The sequence below is a fragment of the Pygocentrus nattereri genome, chromosome 23 (assembly GCF_015220715.1).
Source record: "Pygocentrus nattereri isolate fPygNat1 chromosome 23, fPygNat1.pri, whole genome shotgun sequence".
In the NCBI taxonomy this organism is placed as follows: domain Eukaryota; kingdom Metazoa; phylum Chordata; class Actinopteri; order Characiformes; family Serrasalmidae; genus Pygocentrus; species Pygocentrus nattereri.
The window spans coordinates 5,918,834-5,941,945 of NC_051233.1; the positions used below are offsets into that span (position 1 = coordinate 5,918,834).

Consider the following 23,112-nt stretch of genomic DNA (forward strand, 5'->3'; position numbering starts at 1 on the left):
CAGCGCCATGGGTCTGAAAGGACGTGTAGCTGTTCAAGAAGAACCTCACTGAGAAAAGGAGATGGACACACCAAACAAAGAAGCTGAACAATGGACTGACCACCCCAGAGTCCAACATCACTCGATGTGTTTGTTTACTTCAAAAAAATGATCAACCAACTTCTAAGACTGAACTGAAGGTGTGGAAAAACATTCCTGCAGATTTGGTGATGAAACTGAAAGTGAGTCTCCTGAGAAGAACAGAAGCTATGATTAAGGTAAAGAATGGACACTGTATACCACAAATATTATATTGAGTTGCTGAGGCTTGTTTATCTTTGATTCTCTGTTAAATATCTTCTGTCTAAATGACTGTTTTGACCAGAAATGACTAGAATTGCTTAAACCTCTACCCATCAAACAAAGAAGCTGTTGTGCAGAGCAATAGATGGACCATGGAGTTCAAATTCCAGAACCACTAAATGTGTTCCATTACTTGGACTGTGAGAAGCAGAGGTCCCACTTTATATTAAGTGTCTCTCATAACTGTGTAGTTACACATGAACAACATACACAACAGCCCTGTAACTACTGATCCTTTAGCCACTGCTGACGGTTTACAGAAAGGCAGGCCTATGTAATTACACACGTGTGTGTTTTAGTACACTACAGACCAGATATCTGTTCCAGCAGTTAAAGGAAGTATGTTTTACATGGTGACTGTAGAATAACTGTGCTGTAATGAGGTAACCTAATCACTTCACATTGATTAATACTATTCTGTAATTATACAGTACCTACATAACTACACAGGAACTTTCCTGTAGTGCAGTGTTAGTTACACTTTATAATATTTACATTTATGGCTTTTGGCTGATGCTCTTATCCAGAGCGACTTACAATTTGATTATTGTTACACAGGTAGGCGAAGGTGATGTTAGGAGTCTTGCCCAAGGACTCTTATTGGTATACTATAGGGTGCTGACCCAGGTGGGGATTGAACCCCAGTCTACAGCGTAGAAGGCAGAGATGTTACCCACTACACCAACCAACTACCTAAAAATAAGTGGATGGTTTCTGTGTAGTTACTATGTAGGTGTTTCTTTGGGGGGAAATGCAGCACATTTAATTCATGTCATAAAATGTACAGTTTAAGATAAGAACGTCTGCTGTTCTGCCACATTACAGAGCAGCTTTAAAGCTGAAACTGGTTACAGTGTCACAGCACCAGCAACATGAATGCTGACTAAATGTTAGGAAAGCTGGCAGATACAGTGTTACTAATGCCCTAATGTAAGTTAGTATATAATTTGTGCTGCTGGAAAATTTTTTACTGCTGTAGAGAGGGGGGTGGGGGGGTGGGCGGGGGTTGTATGTAATTACATTTCAAATCAAATCAAATCAAATCAAATAAAAATCAAATCAAATCAAATCAGATTTATTGTCACATCACAAGAGTACAGGAGTACAGGTGAGTGAAAAACTTGGGTGCAAGTTCCCACTGAATGCAGCGACAGTATTTACAACATGGAGTAGAATGGTGAGAGAAAATAGTAATAATAATAATCATAATAATAAGTAGAAAAAGAAGAAGAAAAAAAAACATATATATATATATATATATATATATATATATATATATATATATATATATATATACATACATATAAATTAAAATAAAAATTATATATATATATATATATATATATATATACATACACATATATATATACATTTTGTGGCATTATCTTTGTGTATTTATGAGAGAAAATAGGCTGTTACAACTATTAAGGCACTTGTGTAATTACATATAATGTACTTCATTTGTAATTCATTTGTAACAGTGACTAAGTCATTAGTAGTTACTACACAGTTATTATAAACACAATGTACAGTAAAATGCTAATTAGAAAAAAAAAAATCATGATTATATATACACATATATACATACATACATACATACATACATACATATATATATATATATATATATATATATATATATATATATATATATATATATATAATTGTTGTGCAAAAGTGCATAGCACTGATTAGGAAGGAGGGAAGAGGGGAGAGGGAAGTGGGAAAGAAATATAGTTTTTGTTCTGGGACGTAAAACGGATTTATTATGGACATTGCAGAGGAAAATCTTCAGACACTGCTTTGGGTGACCATGCTTGCAAGAATCAAATTATTCACCAGAAATGGTTCAAAAAGTCCATTTTGAAGATAATAAAGCCTCTTGAAACACTCTGCACTCCAAGGTCATGCAAGTTCACAAAAACAAGAAGCCAAGCACCAGATTAGAAACAGCCCTAAATGAGACAATTGCGGTTCTAAAGTCTATTTTTTGATGCAGATCAGCTCAATTATAACAGGGTGAACTCTTCCAGCTGCACATCTGCCCTTGGAAAAACCTTTTCCACTGAGAGTCATTAGTTTAAACTCTTTTCCCAACAACATTTTAATAACCTTATGTACTTAGAAATCTAGATTTACCATTATTTTGTGGCATTATCTGGAAGAACAGATCACAGGCAGAGGCAGCTGAATACCCAAACACATGATACTGTTAATAAGAAAGAAAGAACGAATGAATGAGAAGCCTGCATATTGATTTATGGTGATCTCTGACACTGATATCACTTGATACACGATTCAAGTGTACTTATTTAGTAGTTACATATTTATTGCACACTTAATAACAATGAATTACATTTCAATGTAATGTACATGGTATGTCACCAGGTTCTTTCCTGTTTATGTTTGTTTTAATAAGAAACAACATCATGTTTTTTCTTTTTATTAAACAAGACCACAAACACAAACTTTTTATTAATGAATTCAGGTCATAATAAAATATGATGTTTTTTTTTCTACTAGTACAAATGAATTGCAAGTGAAATATAATTCGCATTAAATTGCACCATTTGTGAAGTGAGTATGAAGTCCACTTCTGGTCACTTTGTCCTTCTCTGGTGTAGGTTTGATTTGAACAGTAAGGGCGACCCCCTGGTCATAACACCTGACTCATCATATAAGAAGTCTTTAATAGAAATTATTATTGTTAAGCATATATGAGAAATGTGCTGTTAAACTGCTGTTTGATAAGTATAAGTTTTTTTTTTTAACCTTGAAAACTGAAAATGACTAGGATTATATGTAAACCAAGATGCTGACCAGATCAAAAAGAAGAAACAAAAAGAAAATGGTAAAAAGGCCAGTAGCAGATAAAACCCATAATAACATGTTTTGTGAATCCTTTATTCACAGTGATGTATAAACGTATTCATAACACACTATACGGCATGCATAATACTTTATAATGCCTGCATACTCGCTTATAAGTAGTCATAATTCCAGGCATAACATATTATAATGCACGAGAATATGGTTATAATGTTATGATATGAAGTCAACGTGATGATGATGCTGTCATGCACTGTTATGTTAACAATTTTATTTATTACTATTATAGAGCATCCAAACATCAGTTGTTACCAACTTAGCCAAAATAGAGCAGCTCTATGAAACGCACCTGTGCATTTTTTGGTAATATTCATAATAAATATGTCTCACTAACTGATACAGGAACAGAGTTGTTTTGCGTTCCTCACTTTATGAAGTCATACACTCGTTTTGTTTAGTGTTATGCATGTAATTATAACTACGTAAGGGCAATTATACATGCTTAAACCAGGTATTATAAGGTTTAACATATGCCATGTAACAGCTTACGAATGCATTTATAGTACATAATGAATGTTTGATTTATGGTAAGTGTTACCAAACCTGTCAATTAACAGTAAAAGTATGTTTTCTTATATTTATTTGTTCAAATGAAATAAGAACAATCACAGCATTGCTAAAAAGGAATGTCCTAAAGTGCTGGGAGTGAATAATTGAGTTGGGGTGGTGGGGCTACGATAATCCACTCACCTTCCAACACTGAAGAGAGCACAAGCCAAGGATATTTGTGAGGAAAGTCATCATGTTTAAAGCAACTGAAAGAAAATTAGAGCTTAAAAAACTTCTCCTCCTATGCTGATGGATCCCGGATGTTCCACTGCAGTTCTACATGAAGCTCTTTACTAGATGGGTTTTTGGACTGGATCATTCAAAGCTGGCCTGCCTCTATTTCAGCCATTATCTTAAGAGGGCTTTTACTTTGGCGTGGGTTAAGGCTATTCTGCTCATCTCTGGCTACAAGCTTTTCTTCATTTGTTCTTTCTTGAGGTGACCATTGTGCTAATTTAGGGCTAATCACTTGATGAAAAGGGTCAAAAGGTCCCTGCTGCCCAGATAATTAGGCGTATCCCACAAACGCCTTTCTGCAGTAATTCCAAAAATAACAACCCGACCAAGCCGACAAGGGGAAACCAGAAGAGGAGAAGAAAATGACGCCTATTATTATCTGTGCTGTATTTTTCAGAAAGATAAAGGCCCCGGAGAGAGGGGATGTGCCTCCAGCCAGGAGAACGAGGGGAGAAATCAGTCCCGGAGAGGCCAAAGCCTTAGTAAACATAAGCTAAGCAAAACTGACAACATAAAGGGCCTCAATGGGCAGAACAGCAGAGCTGGAGACAGAGGGGACAGAAGCAGGCCAGACACAAATCGCGAACATAAACAATTTCATCTCCACACTAGTGGGCTTTATGCTGGAGTAAAATTGAGTGTGGAAGGACTGGCAGCCACCATGAGTGGAGAGGAGCAATTGGTGAGCTCGGTTTGGAAAGAGTTTAACCGAATTCTGATGCAACTTCAGCTGGAGGCTGTCAAAGACAGCAGGTTCTCTCACTTAGCCAGCTGTCTTCAAGCTTAGTTTGAGCTAACGCCAAGGTCACACCACAGCTAGGAGGCAATGTGTGAACAGCTAACATAACAAAGTAAACTGTGACCAATGAAGCACCAATATACCCTTTTCGCCAATGTTCTTCTGTGATAAATGTGATAAAATTAGGCATGCAGTTAGGACTACTGGTACCTAACTGGTAGATTATAATCTCCCACTGCTTGCTAGACATTAGTCTTGTGACTCCATTGCAAACTTCAGATACCAAACATAGAATGCTAGTATGATAACAACAGTATAACAGCCTGCTTACAGTATTACGGTACTATGCTAAAAATGTCTGACTCAACACATTCCTTCTGTACTGTACTAATAAACTCAACAGATTTGCTAAGGTTTCTATTGGCTTGCTATATACAATAGGGGGTCCTTCACTATAATAAAGAACCCTTCACCCAATTGTGGGCAACAATCAAGGCACTTGTCCATGAAGAAAGTGAAGGCAAGCAACCAACAATACAAATCTTAAAAAAAAAAAAAACAAACAAACTAAGAAAAACAATGCATACAGAAGCACACATAGCTTAGAGGCCTCTGATTGACAGCTGTCATCAATCATCCATTAAATATTCAGCATTAATATTTCTTTTAACTCAGCACTCATAAATCATTTATTGTGTGCCTGCTGTTGTGTAGCTGTAACAATGTTGCTGTGTTTCTGAACTTACTGAACTTATTGAACATGTCTAAACATTGAATTGTTCAGAGTGTGATCCCCTATATTTCAGACACCCCCAAAAAGTTGTGTAATGTACCCAAAGCTTAAGCAGTGTCATCTGCAACCACAAGGCTGAAGTGGTTTGTTCTACCAGCACAGCTTTGACAAAACTATATTCCATAACGACTTTCTTCTCTTCGCCGCAAGAAAGCAGAAACTAAGCAAGCAAGCCTAGCTGAGCTGGAAAGAATGTCTATTCATTTTCCTCCAACCCAATGAAACTCACATTTGGTGTGACTCTAGCTTATCTCTGGATTTTCTACAACCCCAACACAATTTAGGGTGCATGCCAAACTTTCTAACCTTAAATTTATAATGACTGACTATAAACAGCTGTTCAACCTGAACAGTCTGAACTTCTGACCCATTGGGGGAAGCCTTGTGACAGAGCTGGACTCTTCAGTCCTTTCCAGAGGTCCTTTTCTTTTTGTTGCTTAAAAAATTGCCAAACTATCTCTTTTAGGGCAGATGAAACAAACCTACACTACACAGATATCAAACGTATAAAGCATTCATTGCTCCAATAAGCACTAGCACGGTAGTTTGCTTTATACTATTATATCCATCCATCCATCTTCTAAGCCCCTTCTCCTTCTGGGTTACAGGGGGTGCTGGAGCCCATCCCAGTGGTCATTGCACGGAAGGCATGATACACTCTGGACAGGTCGCCAGTCCATCGCAGGGCAGACAGACAGACACAGACAGTCACTCACACCTAGGGGCAATTTAGCACGTCCAATTGGCCTGACTGCATGTCTTTGGACTGTGGGAGGAAACCGGAGAACCCGGAGGAAACCCACGCAGACACGGGGAGAACATGCAAACTCCACACAGAGAGGACCCTGGTCGCCCGGCTGGGGAATCGAACCCAGACCCTCCTCGCTGTGAGGCACCACCATAGCGCCTACACTATTATAAATAGTACGTTTTTTATACTATTATAAATACAATAAATTCCTTTGAAAAATGACCCAACTGAGTCAGGTTTCACATAATTAGCCACGTTTACATGCAGCTTAATAATCTGTTAATAATCTGACTAATAGCTCAATTGAAATAGAACATGTCCGTGTAAACACCTCAATTGGAATAGTCTAGTCCGATTGAGGCCATTCGGAATACAATTTCTATCCGATTGAACGAGGTAATCCTGTAAATAACGTGTTAAATAGAAGAATAACAGCCATGTAAATACCTGTATCTGACAACATTTCCAATTGGAATGTGTAAGTACATTTTGTACATACATCATATCAAAAGCACAGAACTCATAAACCGGCTCTGGCAAAAGTTTATAAGATTCAACACAGCAGGAGCAGAAACTGGTCTGCAGAGGAGACGAAGTTCATGCTCTGATCTCTAAAAGACAGCGGTGGGACGGACGTCCAGCTTATGTGTCTCAGAGCACGACGTCTTCCTCTCAGCCTTCTTTAATAAGGACATGTGAAGTGTGTTCTCTAGAGTCTGACATCAGTTTAAACGAACTAAAAACTCCAGCGCACCAACTGGAAACTCCTGTCACTCAAACTGAACCTCATGCGATGCTCGCTCTCATGGTAACGTTTACTTTAAGTGGTACTCCATGCAGGCACATCATTTTGAATCAGACTACTTGTAGTGAGCATATAAACGAAGATTTTCATCAGATTGTTGAATAGAGTGAGCATAAAAATCTCATTCTTTATATTTAATTGGAATGTATGGGCTAGGGGTCATGGGCTAGAGGTAAGGGAACTGGCCCTGTGACCGGAAGGTTGCCGGTTCAACCCCCAGCGCCGACAGTCCATGACTGAGGTGTACTTGAACAAGGCATCTAACCCTCAATTGCTCCCCAGGCACTACAGATAGGGCTGCTCACTGCCCCCTAGTGTGTATGCATTCACTAGTGTGTGTGTGTGTGGTGTTTCACTTCACCCATTAAATGTGGAGGTGAAATTTCCCCATTGTGGGACTAATAAGAGTCAGTTAAAAAACAAACATAACCATTTGCTGTAAATGTCTTGCTGTTCTGATATGTAATCATACCTTAAACCAGGGTAAACAGAGAAGGTTGTCACGCTATTAAACGAGTTAACTGTGGTTACATTTGTTGTGTTTTGTGAAGCTCTAAGCTCAGGCTTGGTGAGACGGGCCACAAGTCTCCTGTCAAACAAACTTTACCCTGAGACCAATTACACCATCAACAAAAAGTAGTTAAGTTACAGCATCTCAATCAGAGAGCTTGAGAAAGGAGCCCTGCAGAGTTAATTAATCCTCTCAAGGTGTCTAATTAATTTAGAATGGATAGAGTCTAGCCTGGCTCTAATACCGACCTTGCTGAAGCAGAATCTCTAACAAATAGTTCAGTGCACTTTGGTTTTTGCCCAAGAGCTGCACTCTTAAAGATAAAGGTGCCAAAAAGAGTTCTTTGAAGAGGGAACCACTTCTGGCACCTCTTAAGATTCTTACAGTTCAGTGGCTTCAGGAGTATTTGAAACATCTGAATCAAACTGAAAGGTGGGTCACATTGAGAGAGCTGAATTGTCAAGTTGGTGAATACCAAAAGGCTTGACTGAACCCTTTTAATACCTTTTCACATTTGTTAAAAAAATGAAAACAGTATGAAAACAGACAAAATTATGGAAAAAGTTCAGTTTTCATTGCGACTCCTACTGTTTTTTAGCTATGATTATATATTTTTGTTCATGTTTACAGAAAATAGTAAGCCAGAAACCACATAAGCAAGACTGTTTGAGATTATTTAACAAGGTTGAGGTGAGAATGTGATCAATTAGGCGTGCAATTAGAACAATGCTAATTGGTAGATTAGAATCTCCCACTGTCTGTTGGCCATTAGTCTTGTTACTCCATTGAAACTTCAGATACGAAACATATTGTGGCCAAAAACTTAATTCTTCACTGAATAGACGTTGCATAATAGCATACTAGTATGCTAAAAACAGTACAGTAGATTAAGGAACTGTTATTAGTCCCACAACAGGGAAATTTAGCCCATCCATGAAGTGAAACACCACATACACTCTAGTGAGCACACACACACTAGGGGGCAGTGAGCACACTTGCCCGGAGCGGTGGGCAGCCCAATCCACAGCGCCCGGGGAGCAGTTGGGGGTTAGGTGTCTTGCTCAAGGACACCTCAGTCATGCGCTGTCGGCTCCAGCCCACGACTGCCCCAGTATGCTAACAACAGTCCAGTACTATGCTATTTTGTTTAATGGCCAAAGAATGAATTTCAGACTAAACACAATCCTCCAGACAATCAAGTTGAACTATATTAGATCAGACTTTACTCATAAACCCATCAGATTTGATAAGTTTCCTATTGGCTTGCTCACAATAGGGGTCCTTCACCATAGTAATGAACTTCCTCTCAGCCTTTCACCCAATTATGGGCAAGAACCAACGATCTAGTCCGCCAAGAAATGGATGCAAGCAACCAACCAGTTAAAAAAATCTTTTTCAAAAATTACCAAAGCATACATTTGCATAGCTTAGAGGTTGATTGACAGCTGTCATCAACCATCCATTAAATTTTCAGCATTAATACTTCTCCCAACTCAACACTAATGAATCACGTGTTTTGTGGCTGCTGTTGTGCATCAACAGTGCTCTGTTTCTGTAGGTTTGAAAATACAGAAAAACAACAAACTGGACAAGATTGAGTTTTGTATGAATATAGCTTAAGGACAAAAATAATATTACGATATTTCACATTCGTTAGGATAACCTTTTTCTGCCTCTCTCCTATGGGAGCATGCTAAGACCATCGCAGCAATGTGTTTGTTTTTCATCGTTGTTTTCTCTTTCATTGTTCTTTACTTTCCACAAACAAATAAACCAAAAACCCATTCGACCATGGAGTACATAAGCAGTACTGAGGAGTTTGTTTAGCATATATTTTCTTCGCATTCTTTATCTCAGGATACCTCAGGATATTTTTTCCTTTGTTGTCTGAAAATCATTTTCCACATCTCCTACATTTCATCTGTGCATATTAGCACAGCTAAAAGCTCACTGACTTGTGCTATATGGTCAGTAGGCAGCAGAAAATACCCTATATACTACATCAAGTTGAGGGCAGCTAATAAATGTGTTGTAACACATTAACAACATATTAACAACAATGTAACTACTGTCCATTCACTCACTGTTACAGATTAAAGTAGAACAGCTTAAGCAAATACACAGATTAACACAAATAATTACACATGTTGTAATTGAATGTAATTACACATGTACTAAACCGCTGATTTTCCCTAAAGAGACTGTAACAGGCATGTAATAACATTATGAGAGTGCTTACATTGCGCCTGCACAGGAAATGCCGACTTTCCTAACATTTATCTAGCTAACAGGCTTGTGTTTTGACACGGTTGTCAAAGTCCTGGCTTTAAACCGTTCTGTGAAGTGATGATGTTTACAATAGCGGATGTCCTTTTTCCATTGTGTAGGCATTGTGAAGAGACAAACCGGTATTAATGCATTTGATTTGAGCAGTTCAGCATGTTACAACATAAATACCACATTATAAGTATGAAACAAGTGGTAGTGGAGTTATGTGGTAGTTGTTATATAAGCACAGTGAAATTAGAGATTGGCAATCCATCTTTTGGGGTCATGCAATACAACACAGTTGTTTTTAAAGATGGTGTTAGCTACTATGTCACAACACCGGCATAAATAATCCTGCTACTTGATAGCAGTTAGTGAACGTTTCCATTTCCTGTGCCGATACAGTGCGTGTTCTCTTAATGTAGATAAATATACACTTATTACATTCAGAACACCCAGTTACAAATATGCAATTACATAAGAGAAGATATGCTGTCACAGTCATCAAGAAACACTCATTTTAATTACATCTAATGACATAAGTTGATATGTATTAACATAAGCTGTGCTATTGTAATGCATCTGTAACAGTGAATGCATCAGCCGTAGCTATATTGGTGTTTCCTGCATTGTTATTGGTTAATTGCACAGTTATAGACACACTATAAAGAGGAACCTAGTCGTATAGGCTCCAGTCCTAATATCTGATTAGCTAAGCCGTGTTCGAAGTCGGAAAATACACAATATATGATAGTTTCAGTCAGATCTGCCTTAAGTTGCATCAAACCCAGGTTGAATCTGAAGCTGAGAGCACTGTTTGTTGAGTATGGCTGTGGTCGAATCCCAAATTACTATAGTTGCATTCCAATTCATGGGCAGTGTCCTTTGGAGGCTGCATGTGAAGGCTGATTAAGTCACAGCGGCGTGACTAGGCTATCCCATTTCAAAGGCTCCTTCATACACAGCCGAGAAATGTATCCTTTTCCATGGCAACGAAGGATCCAGCGGATGCTAACGTTTCATTTTGTTTTAGGGAGCAAAGAGCAGGCAAACAGAAGCAGCTCCAGGTCTAATAAATGAAAACAATAAAATCAAAGTTTCTGGCTCCGTCTTTGTAGAACTTTTAAAAAAGTGACAAGGGCAGCGTTTTGTGTCTCACTGGTCAGGGCAGGAACGGCTGCGCTGCGATCTGTTGTAGAGCAGACCATCTCATTTCAGTTCAGCAGTTGCAGGGCTATGGAGCCTTCCAAGGACCTGCCTTCATAGACCATGTCCTTTTAAGGATGCAACCTCTGAACTGGGACAGTGTGCATATAACTATTGTATGCGCTGTTGGGGTGCAGGAGCCAGTATTTAAATTCCCATGTAGTGCACCATGTAGGGAGCAGGGAGGCTTTCAAGCTTGAGCCCCAGCGAGGGAAATGGGGTGCCATTAGCTTGGTGCTAAATTAGACTAAACATTGCATTGAGGTGGTAATGGAAATTAGCATTGTTGCCGCAGTTGTAATTTGATGACCAGTGAAGTGAAGGTTTTTGTCTTAAACAGCGTTGTGTTATCATATGTTTATTGTTATATGACACTTTCTTTTAAATGCTCATGAACTGAATGCAATATACAGTGATGGTTGACCAAATGTCCTTCTCCCTGTTCAGAAGTCCATGATTGCTTGGCAACAGTACCATACTCTAAAGAGACTGCATTTCTTAGCTAAATACATGTTTGTTTTGTTTTTTGTTTTTTTTTAATAAGATTTTGATTACTTGCATTTTTTTAAAATTTACTTTATTTTATTCACTCAAATTTGCCATTCTTACTAATTTATGTAAAATTATCTACAACTTTGTAGTGAAGTATACGGACTGTGTTATCCTAATGACTAACTGAAACTTGAATGGTTGACCTCACACTATTGACCTCACTATTCAACCACTCCTCACACAAAACTCATCATTTAGAAATGTACATTCCAGTTTCTCAATTGGAATATTACCCAATTTCCGGTGCATCCTAGCAACGGTAGCTATGCAAGAATATACAGGTTCATGAGGCATGGACAGGTCAAGTTAAACGTGGAACTGCTCAACTTTCTTAGAGTTTAACTGGGTTGATTAACTTCTGGAAAGGATGAATTGCTGCAAAATTTCCAGTCTGTTCTTCCCCAACAGATGGCTGGACAGTGCTCATATAGAAACTGCTGACCATTCACTTTCTCAAACAAGCTGAGTGTTACAGTTTAGAGATAAAATCTGTACAGGAAACCAAACAAAACAAAAAATATAACCACGACGACTGCTGAGGCTCCCCACCTGTCAGCGCCGTAGTGAAAAAAGTCCTCTCTGAAGTTTGTTTTTCTACATCTCCACTACTCGTTAGTGAAAGAGTAGGAGTTCGTCGAGCGGTCAGAGTGCCCCAGGGGACGGCTAGAGAATAGCTCTACAATTTTGATCTGGGTTCAGCCTCGCACCTTAACAGTATCTCGTTAATTAGAGACATGAACAAACTCGCCGCCAAAAGAATCCTTATTTGCAAATCCAGCCGTTGGCTCAGAAAACACTGGGCTCAAAATACGCCACTCAGTGAAAATATAGCAAACCAGTGCTAAAGCATTTTTCTTTTCTCTCTGATAACGAAGGAGCAAAAAAGAAATGATGTTTCCTCTCTTTTATGGTGTGATACCGTTTTATAGGATCTGTTTCTGAAATGGAGACCGGAGAAGCAGAATGAATGTGCTATACCGACATGATTCAATAGCTGTAAAAGCTGACTCGTAAAAATTGCTGTAGGCTGCAATGCTGTAAATGCACGATGACGCCCCGTGCCAAGAAAAGTCTCCGCAGTAGGAAATGGACACCGCTGCCTTTTGACAACTTTATCATCAGCCCCTCGTCAAATAGCAGAAGGAGAATAATAGAGAAGGCAGAGTTTTTACTGTTGCAAAATTTTGATAGTTGTTGAATTGCTGCCTCACTGACTCTACCTGTACTGAGCTCTGCACCACTGCTGAATGCTCACTTTTAAATGGACCCAAAGGTCAATTTTATTGAATATTTCCTGAGCTTTATTGGCATTTTCTGATGATTTTTAGCTTTAGAATTTTTAAGTTTTTTTTTTTTTAAATTTTGCTGATTTTTCATGTTTTGTGGGATTTTTTTAATGTACTGAAATTTTACTTTTACTGAATATGTATTTTTTTCATTGTTACTATGAAAATCAGTCATGAATTATTAAGTTATTCTAAATGAAACAAAATGATTAATGAAATCATTCTCAATTCCAAATGATTATTTTACTGACTCTTCACTTCTGGCCATTTTAGATATTACAATTTACTTTTACTGATTGTTTTTTTTTTTTTTCCCCATTTCTTAATTCATTCTTACCTTTGCTGTGACGGCATCTTCTCTGTTCTTTGTACAATATCATCTCAAATGCCTTGCCCTCACTGAGCCTTGTACCATTGTTGAATGTTTAATTTTACTAGAAATGTCAGGTTTATAAAAACAAAACAAAAAAAAAATCACCTTCACTCAAATTTGAAATCTGAAATTTGACTTCTTCAGATTTTTTCATTTTTACTGAATTTTTACATCCGCTGCTAAACTTTATCTTTACTGAAATGTCATTTTTACTTTTTTTTTATTATTTTTTACTTTTGCTGACTGTTTACAATTGCTGTTTTTTTTACTTTTCCTATTTTTTAAACATGTTTTATTCTAAATTATTCTAGATCCTTAAATGAATTCATTCTAAATGAACTGAACTTTAAGATTTATGACACTTTTCCTAATTCAAATGTATTATTTTTCTCACTCACTTTTATTTTTTGCTCTGAAAATGTTCCTTTACTGTATTTTTATCATTTTTATTGAACTCTTACCTTTGCTGCGGCGGCGTCCTCTGTGTTCTGTGTAGAATTTCATCTGATTCTCATCATCCACCTCTAATCCAGGGTCTACCTGACGTCCGAAGACACCACCTGCTGAGAGAGACGGAGATTATATTACATTTGAAATGTAATAAAAGGTGAAGCTCAGGCTGCTGTAATAGTTAATAACTCTGTAGACTCAGAAAGAAAACTCTTCTTCGTGGAGCTCTGTGGACAGTGTGAACGACTGAATATCCACTGCTCTGTCCTCAGTGGTCATCAGCCCTGTGGCTCTACACTCCACACTCATCGGTCCATTGAGACACCATCTGGACACCCAGAGCACCATAAGACCTCCATTAAACCTCAAGGTCTTTGTAAAATAAGGAAATTAATCCCACATAATTATATGGTATTACTGCTTAGTAGCCTGCAAAGTGAAGCCACATCTTGAAATTAATTTGACAAAATGTAGAAGTTGTATCTTATAGATATAATTATAGGCAGGGAGTCAGGAAGCATTGCTGCTTCATATTTTCACGGCAAACCTTGGAATTATATCCAACAATTAATTCAATTAACTATTTGCATTACTGTGCAACCCATTATATAAGTACAATGGATTTTATTTGTAATTACAATGTAATTGCATTGTGTTATGATGTATATGATGTACTTACACCATTATATAGAAAATATATATACATACATACATACATACATACACATATATACTGTATGTGATTTTACAGTATGTGTTATGACACTGGGGTTAAAGAGGACGTATTAAACTAAAGCTGGCAGGTCTGCCTGTGTTTTTACCAGTAACACTGTGAAATATTAATGGAACACATTCTATTAATATTACATTTCTTTGCCTCTCTATTTTAGCACTTATTACACATCAGCAGTCATACTGGCAGAAGCTAAATGTATCAAGGTTACGTTTGAAGGGACTTTACAGTCTGAAATATTTGTGACTGTCTATCTTAATGCACTTTATTAGCACAGCAAACACACTAAATGGCTTGTGAATTCCTGCTCATGTTATAACCGAGAAGAAACAATGTTTTTGCAATTTGCAGAACTTTCATTTTGTTCTTTAGTTTTGGACTAGAGCTACAAAACTATTGGAGTTAACAGGAAAAATGTTGTGCTACCTGCAAGCTTGAACTGTCAGACGTGCCTAAAACCATGTCCAGTAGTTAAGTAGTCAGTGATTGTGTGATTTCCCCGCTGTATTCACTCATCTATAAACATGGACAGTCTTCACTATGGTTATTACTGTGTTTAGCCATGCTACATGTCCATTTTCAGGGATAACGGAATGGCATACAGTGTCACAAACCACAAAGTAAGTCTAGTAGAAATTATCCCAAAAAAAAAAAAAAAATCAAGTGTTTGGCAAAAATTTGATAATTAGTATGTTAATTTATTTGTTATCTACATTAATGTAGTGGCTCCATTACCACTAAAGAAGCACATTTAAAACAATTTTTACAGTTTATTGACTTATATGAACATGAACACATTTTTTTTTCTTTGTTTGAATGTATTTTTAACTTAAAACTCCACGGCTGGGTTTAGCTCTGAACTGCCGCTTCACATTGGCTGGCACGATGTGCTTTAAAAGCCATAAAAGTTTTCCTTTTAAAATCCTTCCACTTCACCGATTTCTCTATTTGTTTGTTTAGTTCACGATCAGCTTACAGTTTAGCGAGATGTTCCCAGCTTTTGACATCCGCTATAAAAGCATGCACCTGAGCTGCTCCTCTGAAGAGATAATTGCAGGCTTACAGTCATGTACATGCCAAAGCTCTTCAGAGTCTTAGGGCTGGCAGCCGGTCGTGGCATTATTCTCTATAAAAAAAACTCTCAAGAAAGTAAATAATTACAGTGTCATCAAAAACTGTTTCTGTCACGATGAAACGAAGCATTGGCCCTGTTACTGGAAGATCACAAGTTTGGTCCCTGGTGATGCTACAGCCATCCAAGAGATCATAATTATCCTTGTAGTCTCTGGGTGAGAAGGAAGACCCCCATCACTCAGTGTGCATCAGGGATAGCATCTGTTTGCCAACATAACCGAATTGGCAGTTTGCTTTCTTCCCCTAAGTGCGGTGAGCTGTCAAATGCCATTGTGCTAGTGGACATTTGTGAAGATATGTGGGCTTTCTATGATTGGAGGAAACATGTCATTAGATAGATTAGATAGCAGTACATCAGAGTTTCCGTTTTTTTTTTCACAAGTTTGTGATTTTGGCTGTTTGACCTCTCCCCACCAGACTGGAAGTTGATCTAATGCGGACTAAGACTCTGGTAGTGCAGTTTGACTGGGCTGTGAACTGGGACAGTTTTCATCTTGAATACAGAGTTTGACTGGGCTGCAAATTTGGATATTTTTCTCTGCAGTAGTGGAATTTGACTGGGCATTGAGCCAGGTGAGTTTTCGCTGCACTAGTTTGCAGGAAATACCAGGATACTTTTCACCTTGTTAGTCAAGTTTAACAAGGTAATCGTGAAAATTGTCACAGTGATAGTGGAGTTTTACTGGCTGGGACACTTTTCACAAGTGGCATTTGACTGTGACATTAACTGGGAAACCTCACTACAGTAGTGGACTGTGACTGGGCTGCGAGTCAGAAAAGATTTTTACCATGATAGTAGATAGATAGACAATAGTAGAGTTTGACTAGGCTACAAGCTGGCACAGTTTTCATTGTGGGATGGGAGTATGACCGGGCCACATGCTGGGACACATCACAGTATTACTGAAGTTTAACTAGACTGAGAGCCAGGATATTTTTCAACACAGTAGTGGAGTTTCATGTTGGGACATTTTTCATTGTAGTTGTAGAGTTTGACTGGGCCTGAGCTGGAACACTTTTCACAATGATAGTGGCATTTGACTGCTATTAAGTGGGAATGTTCACTATGGTAATGGAGTTTCACTGGGCTATGAGTCCACACATCTTTTAACATGATAGTCATGTTTGACTGGACCAATAACTGTGACAGTTATCATTGCATCTCAGTCCATTTGACTGGATTAAGATCCTGGATATTTTCAACACAGTAGTGGAGTTTGACTGCAAGCTGGCACAGTTTTCACTGCGGGATGGGAGTTTGACTGGGCCGTATGCTGGGACACTTCACAGCAGTAGTGAAGTTTGACCAGACTGAGAGCTGTGAGCTGGGGCACTTTTCGTTTTGCAAGTAAAGTTTGACTGGGTCAGGTTGTGGGACATTTTTCATTGTGGGGATTTTGACTTGGCCATGTACCGGGACACTTTTCACTCTGGTAGTGGACATTGACTTGGCCAAGACCAGGGTGACTTTGTGGGGTCTGACTGGCAACCCAGTCAGGAGACTTCAGTTTTCAGTGTGTTTGTGTTTTGTTTGCTTGTGGTTTTTAGTGTTTTTGTAATTGAGTTTCAGAAAATAAAAAAATGAATATGGTTACAAAAATGAATCTTGTTATTATCTTCTGATTGACTACATTTGGGGCAATGAAAGGACTGTGTAAATTTGGTTGTCACATTAAAAATGAATTGCTTGTTTGATTTTACTGCAAGCCATTGTTCTGTGCTAATAAGCATGTTACTGTCCATCTTTTTAAATCGTATGATGTTGCTTTCAAACCTGTGGCCAGTACTGCACTTCCACTCTTTTGGCATATTAGAAATCATTCTGAATTTACATAACCAGCAGGCCGGTATGTTAGTGTTGAGTGTCTGGAAAGCTTCTTGAACCTCCAGATCAAAGGTCCTGACACCCAAACACTTCAGCAGACAGAAAAAAGAGAACACAAATGGCAAGCATGTGAGAGACTGAGCCCTCATTCCTATTCTGTGAATTAATGATTTTTGGTAAAAACAAAATTAGCACATGAGGTGGAGCTGAGAGGGCTCTCTCACTGAAGGCTGATGAGATTATAGAGTGATCAGAAATGAAAAGAGACATTTAACTTGATTGCCTCATGTGTTAGGTATGAGTACTTGAAGGAGCTCTGTGGAGTGGAGGACCACTCAGGAAAGATAGAGTAAAAGAGAGAGAGAGAGAGAGAGAGAGAGAGAGAGAGCAACAGTTAGAAGGAAATAGAGAGAGGAGGAACAAGACTTAAGGGGACATGCACAGATCAGGCATAACACTATGACCACCTCCTTGTTTCTACACTCATTGTCCATTTCATCAGCTCCACTTACTGTAGAACTACAAAGTGCACCTATACAGTTACAGACTGTGGTCCATCTGTTTCTCTGATACTTTGTTACCCCCTTTTACCCTGTTCTTCAGTGGTCAGGACCCCCATGGACCCTCACACGGCAGGTACTCTGTGGGTGGTGGATCATTCTCAGCAATGCTGTAACACTGACGTAGTGATGGTGGGGTGGGTGTGTTGTACTGGTACAAGTGGATCACACTGCAAAGCTACTGAGGATAGAGCGAGAAAAAGGAGAGAAAGAGAGATGTATAGAGAAAGACTGAACAGAAAACAAAAGAGAAAGATAGAAAGAGAAAAAAAAGAGAAAACGAAATGAGAGAAAGACAGAAAAAGAGTAGGAACGAAAGAAAGATAGAAAAAGTGTAAAAAAAAAGCAAAGAGAAAATGAAGTACAGAGAAAAATCTAGAAAGAGAGAAAGACAGATACAATGAGAGAGAGTGAGGGAAAAATGAGTGAGGGAAGACAAGAGAGAAGAAAGAAAAAGAGGATAAACGATCCACAAGAGAGAGAGAGAGAAAGAGAGAACATGTGGAGAGGGAAAAATAGAGAACTATTGTAATTAGAGGATTATTGAGCGTTCAGAAATGAGTAGAGATGGTGTAGCTGATTGTCTGGTGCTGGGGGGGCTGCGGTGGGGGGGGCTGCAGTCAGAGCTATGCTGCTCACTGTAGCACAGGGCAATCACACCACGCATCAAACACACGATGAAGCACAGAGAGGAGAGAGAGAGAGAAAATGAGTAGACTGGGAGAAGACTCAGCCAGGCATGGAGAGAGACAGACTCCATCAAAGAGAGCAGGAGAGGAGAAGAGAGAGGAGAAGGATGAATGGATGAATGATGAAGGAGCAGACTCAATGCTGGAGAAGGATCTGAGAGCAGACAGACGCTTCAGTGGAGAAGCCGATCTAGTTGATATTAAATGAGAGCAAACTCATAAAAAAACAATTCAAATCTCGTCGACACCGAGCTTCTTTAAACCTGTTTTGATTTGATATCGAAAAGAAATTCAATTGATTTCCATTTCAGCGTAATGAAAGGCTTAATATGTAAACAAAGCCATGCAGAGCGGCTAAATGCTCCGTTCTAGAGAAACTTGCAGAGTCAGAATCGCTCACAGTGGTGGTGATAGGAACCAGATGTCCACCTCTAAAACCTCCCGCACAGAAAGGTAGAATACGTTGCACAGTTGTGTTTGAAACTTTCATTATGAATCTTATTGTCATCATATTTTTGCCAATGAAAAAAATGGAGAAGTCAGAAGTGAAGAACTTGACCCGTCCTTACAGAATGTACCCATGTAATTTGTTAACTATGTCCTTGATTAAGTGTATAATGTGGTGTCTTTGTAATGAATCATGTAATAACTAACTGTATAATGAACTATATAATTATGTAACTACATTTAAACAGTATAACCAAGCTAGAATAACAGCTCCAGAGTTCTACAGGTTAAAGAGACCCCACTGAAGTCCAATACATTGCCCCCTAAGGCAGAAATAAAAAGGCCCAGTGTATTTTCCACTCAAACAGAGGGAATTTCCTCTCAGCGCTTCTGATTTCTCAGAGCGAGAAATTGAATAAAAATCAACTGAAGAGAGAAACTCATTCCCACTAATGTACAAGTGGATCTCCAACTTGCTGAATACTTCTATCTATAATGAAATAGCTTCTCCTGGGCTGAACAAAACTTCCAGAGCATGGATCAGTATGATTACTCATCAAAGAGGCTTGCACAAAATCACAGATATGAATGTTGAATCGTAGGACAAAAAATAGGCCAATAGGTATGATACAAATAAACCCGCAAACCAATTCAGGTTCACTGCAAGGTGAGCCGATGATGCTGGGTTTAGCTCCAACAATCAAATGATGTGTCACTGATTTTCTCAAATATCTGATGTATTATGTCAAAACAATGTCTTTTTTTTTTTTAGAATACGTTTCTTAAAATCCCCTTTTGTTGTTTTGATCAGTCATAAACTCAGATTTACTAATTTACTCATTTACTTATTAATCAGGGGCGGCACGGTGGCGTGGTGGGTAGTGCCGTCGCCTCACAGCGAGGAGGGCCTGGGTTCTCCCCATGTCTGCATGGGTTTCCTCCGGGTTCTCCGGTTTCTTCCCACAGTCCAAAGACATGCGGTCAGGCTGATTGGAGATGCTACATTGCCCCTGGGTGTGAGTGTGTGAGTGACCTGTCTCTGTCTGTCTGTCTGCCCTGCGATGGACTGGCGACCTGTCCAGGGTGTATCCTGCCTTCTGCCCGAAGACTGCTGGGATAGGCTCCAGCACCCCCCCGCGACCCTGACGGAGAAGCGGCTTAGAAAATGGATGGATGGATGGATGGATGGATGGGTGGATACTTATTAATCACAACCTAAACCCTTTGCATGATTAAAGGCCTCTTTTTATCCCTAAAGGTTTCCTCAGATCGATAGAGAATGTGTAATGGATTGGTTCTATATAGAACCTATTTGGAAAGGTTTCTACATAGCACCCAAAGGGGTTCTTCTATTGTGACAATGTCAAGCATGTATACAACAAAAAGTCCTACTTTATATTGTGTCTCAAATAACTGCAGCTACATGTGAATTAGCTAGTTTGCATTGAAGTCCCTGTAGTTACTGAATAAGCCTGAGTATTTAATAAGCAATTGAGCTAGCTTTGCTCACTTTATGTCCTCGGGTTTTCTCTCAAAATATCGATAATGGAATATCAGATTGTTTGCTAGCTATGCGTTATTCAGGTTTTTGTCCTGGTCGATATCCAAAATCTCCAAAATAGTAAGTCAATGGAACCAGACTTTTTTTTCCCAAGTAATTTTGGGTCATTTCCTTTAGTCCAGTCATCATGAAATTTACCTACAATGTAAAGGGTCATATGTATTTTCAAATTATGTCAAAAACTGAAAACGTCAAAATTGGATGTACAAGGTTTTGTTCCGACAGCAGTGTGTGTATGTGTGTGTGTATATATATATATTGCACTATTTCATTATAGAACCTGACTTTATGAAAAATGCACATAAGTATGGCTACTTGAAAGCAATTATACCAGCTCATGTCTGGATTTATAAAGCATTATGTATGCCATATAATGCCCTATGAATTTGGCTCCCACTTTATATTAAGTGTGTCTAACAACTGTTTATATAACATATGCATATGCAACAACAATGTAACTACTGATTATTAAGTCAGTGAATTACAGGCATACAGTATGTGTAACTACAGATGTGTATCAACTTGTTTTGCATCATTTAATCACACAAAACTTCTTCAGATGAACTTTCTTATAGTATAGCGTTAAAGCTACACTTTATAATAGGTGGACAGTTCCTGTGTAGTTATTATGTAGGTAATATGTAATCATGCAGTGGTAATATAGACACTGGTTTGGGGTAACAACATAGAATAAATGTAATTTTAATATAAGGGGTCGTCTGCTGTTCTGTAACAGTACAGACTGGTTTAAAGCTGAAACTGGTTACAGTGTCACAGCACTAGCAGCATAAATGCTGGCTGAATGTTAGGAAAGCTGATCCAGTGTAATAATGACTTAATATTGCACTTCATTATAGAACCTGACTTTATGAAATATGCACATAAGTATGGCTACTTGAAAGCAATTATACCAACTCATGCCTGGATTTATAGAGCATTATGTATGCCATATAATGCCCTATGAATTTGGGTACCACTTTATATTAAGAGTCTCTAATAACTGTTCATATAACATATGCATATGCAACAACAATGTAACTACTAATGATTTAGTCACTTTTACAGATGGACTACAGAAGTGCAGCCTATATAGTTACACATGGATATCAACTTCAGTTTGGCTTAATGTAATTACACATGTGTATCTTCTACACAAGAACTTTCCTGTAGTGAAGTGTTAGTAAAGGAACTGTCAACTTAATTTAAAGTGTAACTTTAACTCTACACTACAGGAAAGTTCCAGTGTAGTTGTTATGTAGGTACAGTATAATTACAGAATGGTATTAATTAATATGATAGCCTTAGGATAGCTTGTTACAGCATAGTTATTCCACAGTAATTATGGAATACATAAATGTAATGTCATGTAAAACATTCTACTGGAATATACTTCTGACTTTTGAAAGGTCAAAAAGAGCCAAAACAAGATGATACACCTGTGTAATTACATAGGCTGTACTTCTCTAATTCATCTGGATCAGCAACTAAATCATCAGCAGTTAGTGTTGTTGCATATGTTATTCATGTGTAACAACAGTTACACAACCATGCACAACACATACTCCATCAATTTGAAGAATGATTTGACCATGCGAAGGACCATTTAAGCATGTAAATGCTGTATAGAACAACAGAACACGCTTTAAAAATATTCCATTTTTATTTATTTATTTATTTTTTCATTCCCAGGCCAACATTCCTTGGCCACACCACCACCTCCCCTTCATATAAATCTTCATGTTTAAAAATAAATTGCAAGTGCTTACAAGAAAATTAGTTTTCCAGGAGAGTCAGCTGCTCCTCCTTTAAGATACTAATGAAATCCAAAATTGTTGCAAATGATTGAATAAAACTCAAAGTCATTACAGCCTCTAGTCTTTTTGAATAATGTCCAGGAGCAAGTTGTGCCCATTCCTTTCCAAAACTTTTGCCAAGTTCTGTCAGGTTAGTTGTGGAGAGCAACTCTGAGATCATTCCACAGGTTTTTAAAGGGGTTAAGGAGTGTGACTGGACCACTCAGAGACAGCAATTTTCTTCATTTTAGTCCCTCTATGGCCTTGGCAGTGTGCTTTTTGTCCATGTCCTGCTGAAAGGGGACTGGCTTTCTAGTAAAAGTAAACAGGTTTTTTTCCAAAGATCTCTCTGTACTGTGCACCATTCAGTGGATTCTACAATGCTGTTACCTGACTGATGTGCAGTGTTAGATTCATGCCACACCAAAACACATCAAGTGATGTTCTTTATGAGCAAGGCTTCTTCTTGCCTTGCTTTATTGGGTGCTATATCTTGTCCAGCCATGAACATTATCTTCAGCTGCTGCCACTGAATTTGGCAATTTGGTCAAACTAGTAGTTGGTATCGCAGTACCAGCCACTCTAATGAGAGCCCATGTTGTTCGGTTACTAAGCTCAA

At 38.4% G+C, this 23,112-nt stretch overlaps 1 protein-coding gene across 2 annotated transcripts in view; it reads right to left on the reverse strand.

Annotated features, from left to right (window-relative positions):
- The window catches only part of LOC108442885 (astrotactin-2), a 759,455-nt gene that overhangs the window by 352,304 nt on the left and 384,039 nt on the right, over nt 1-23,112 (reverse strand). Inside the window, exon 5 of one of the 2 annotated variants that reach the window (XM_037533175.1) lies at nt 13,763-13,861. In XM_037533175.1, the coding sequence (XP_037389072.1) occupies nt 13,763-13,861 (99 nt within the window). Of the gene's footprint in view, nt 1-13,762; nt 13,865-23,112 lie in introns of both variants that reach the window. The other variant, XM_037533174.1, reaches the window with a different exon arrangement.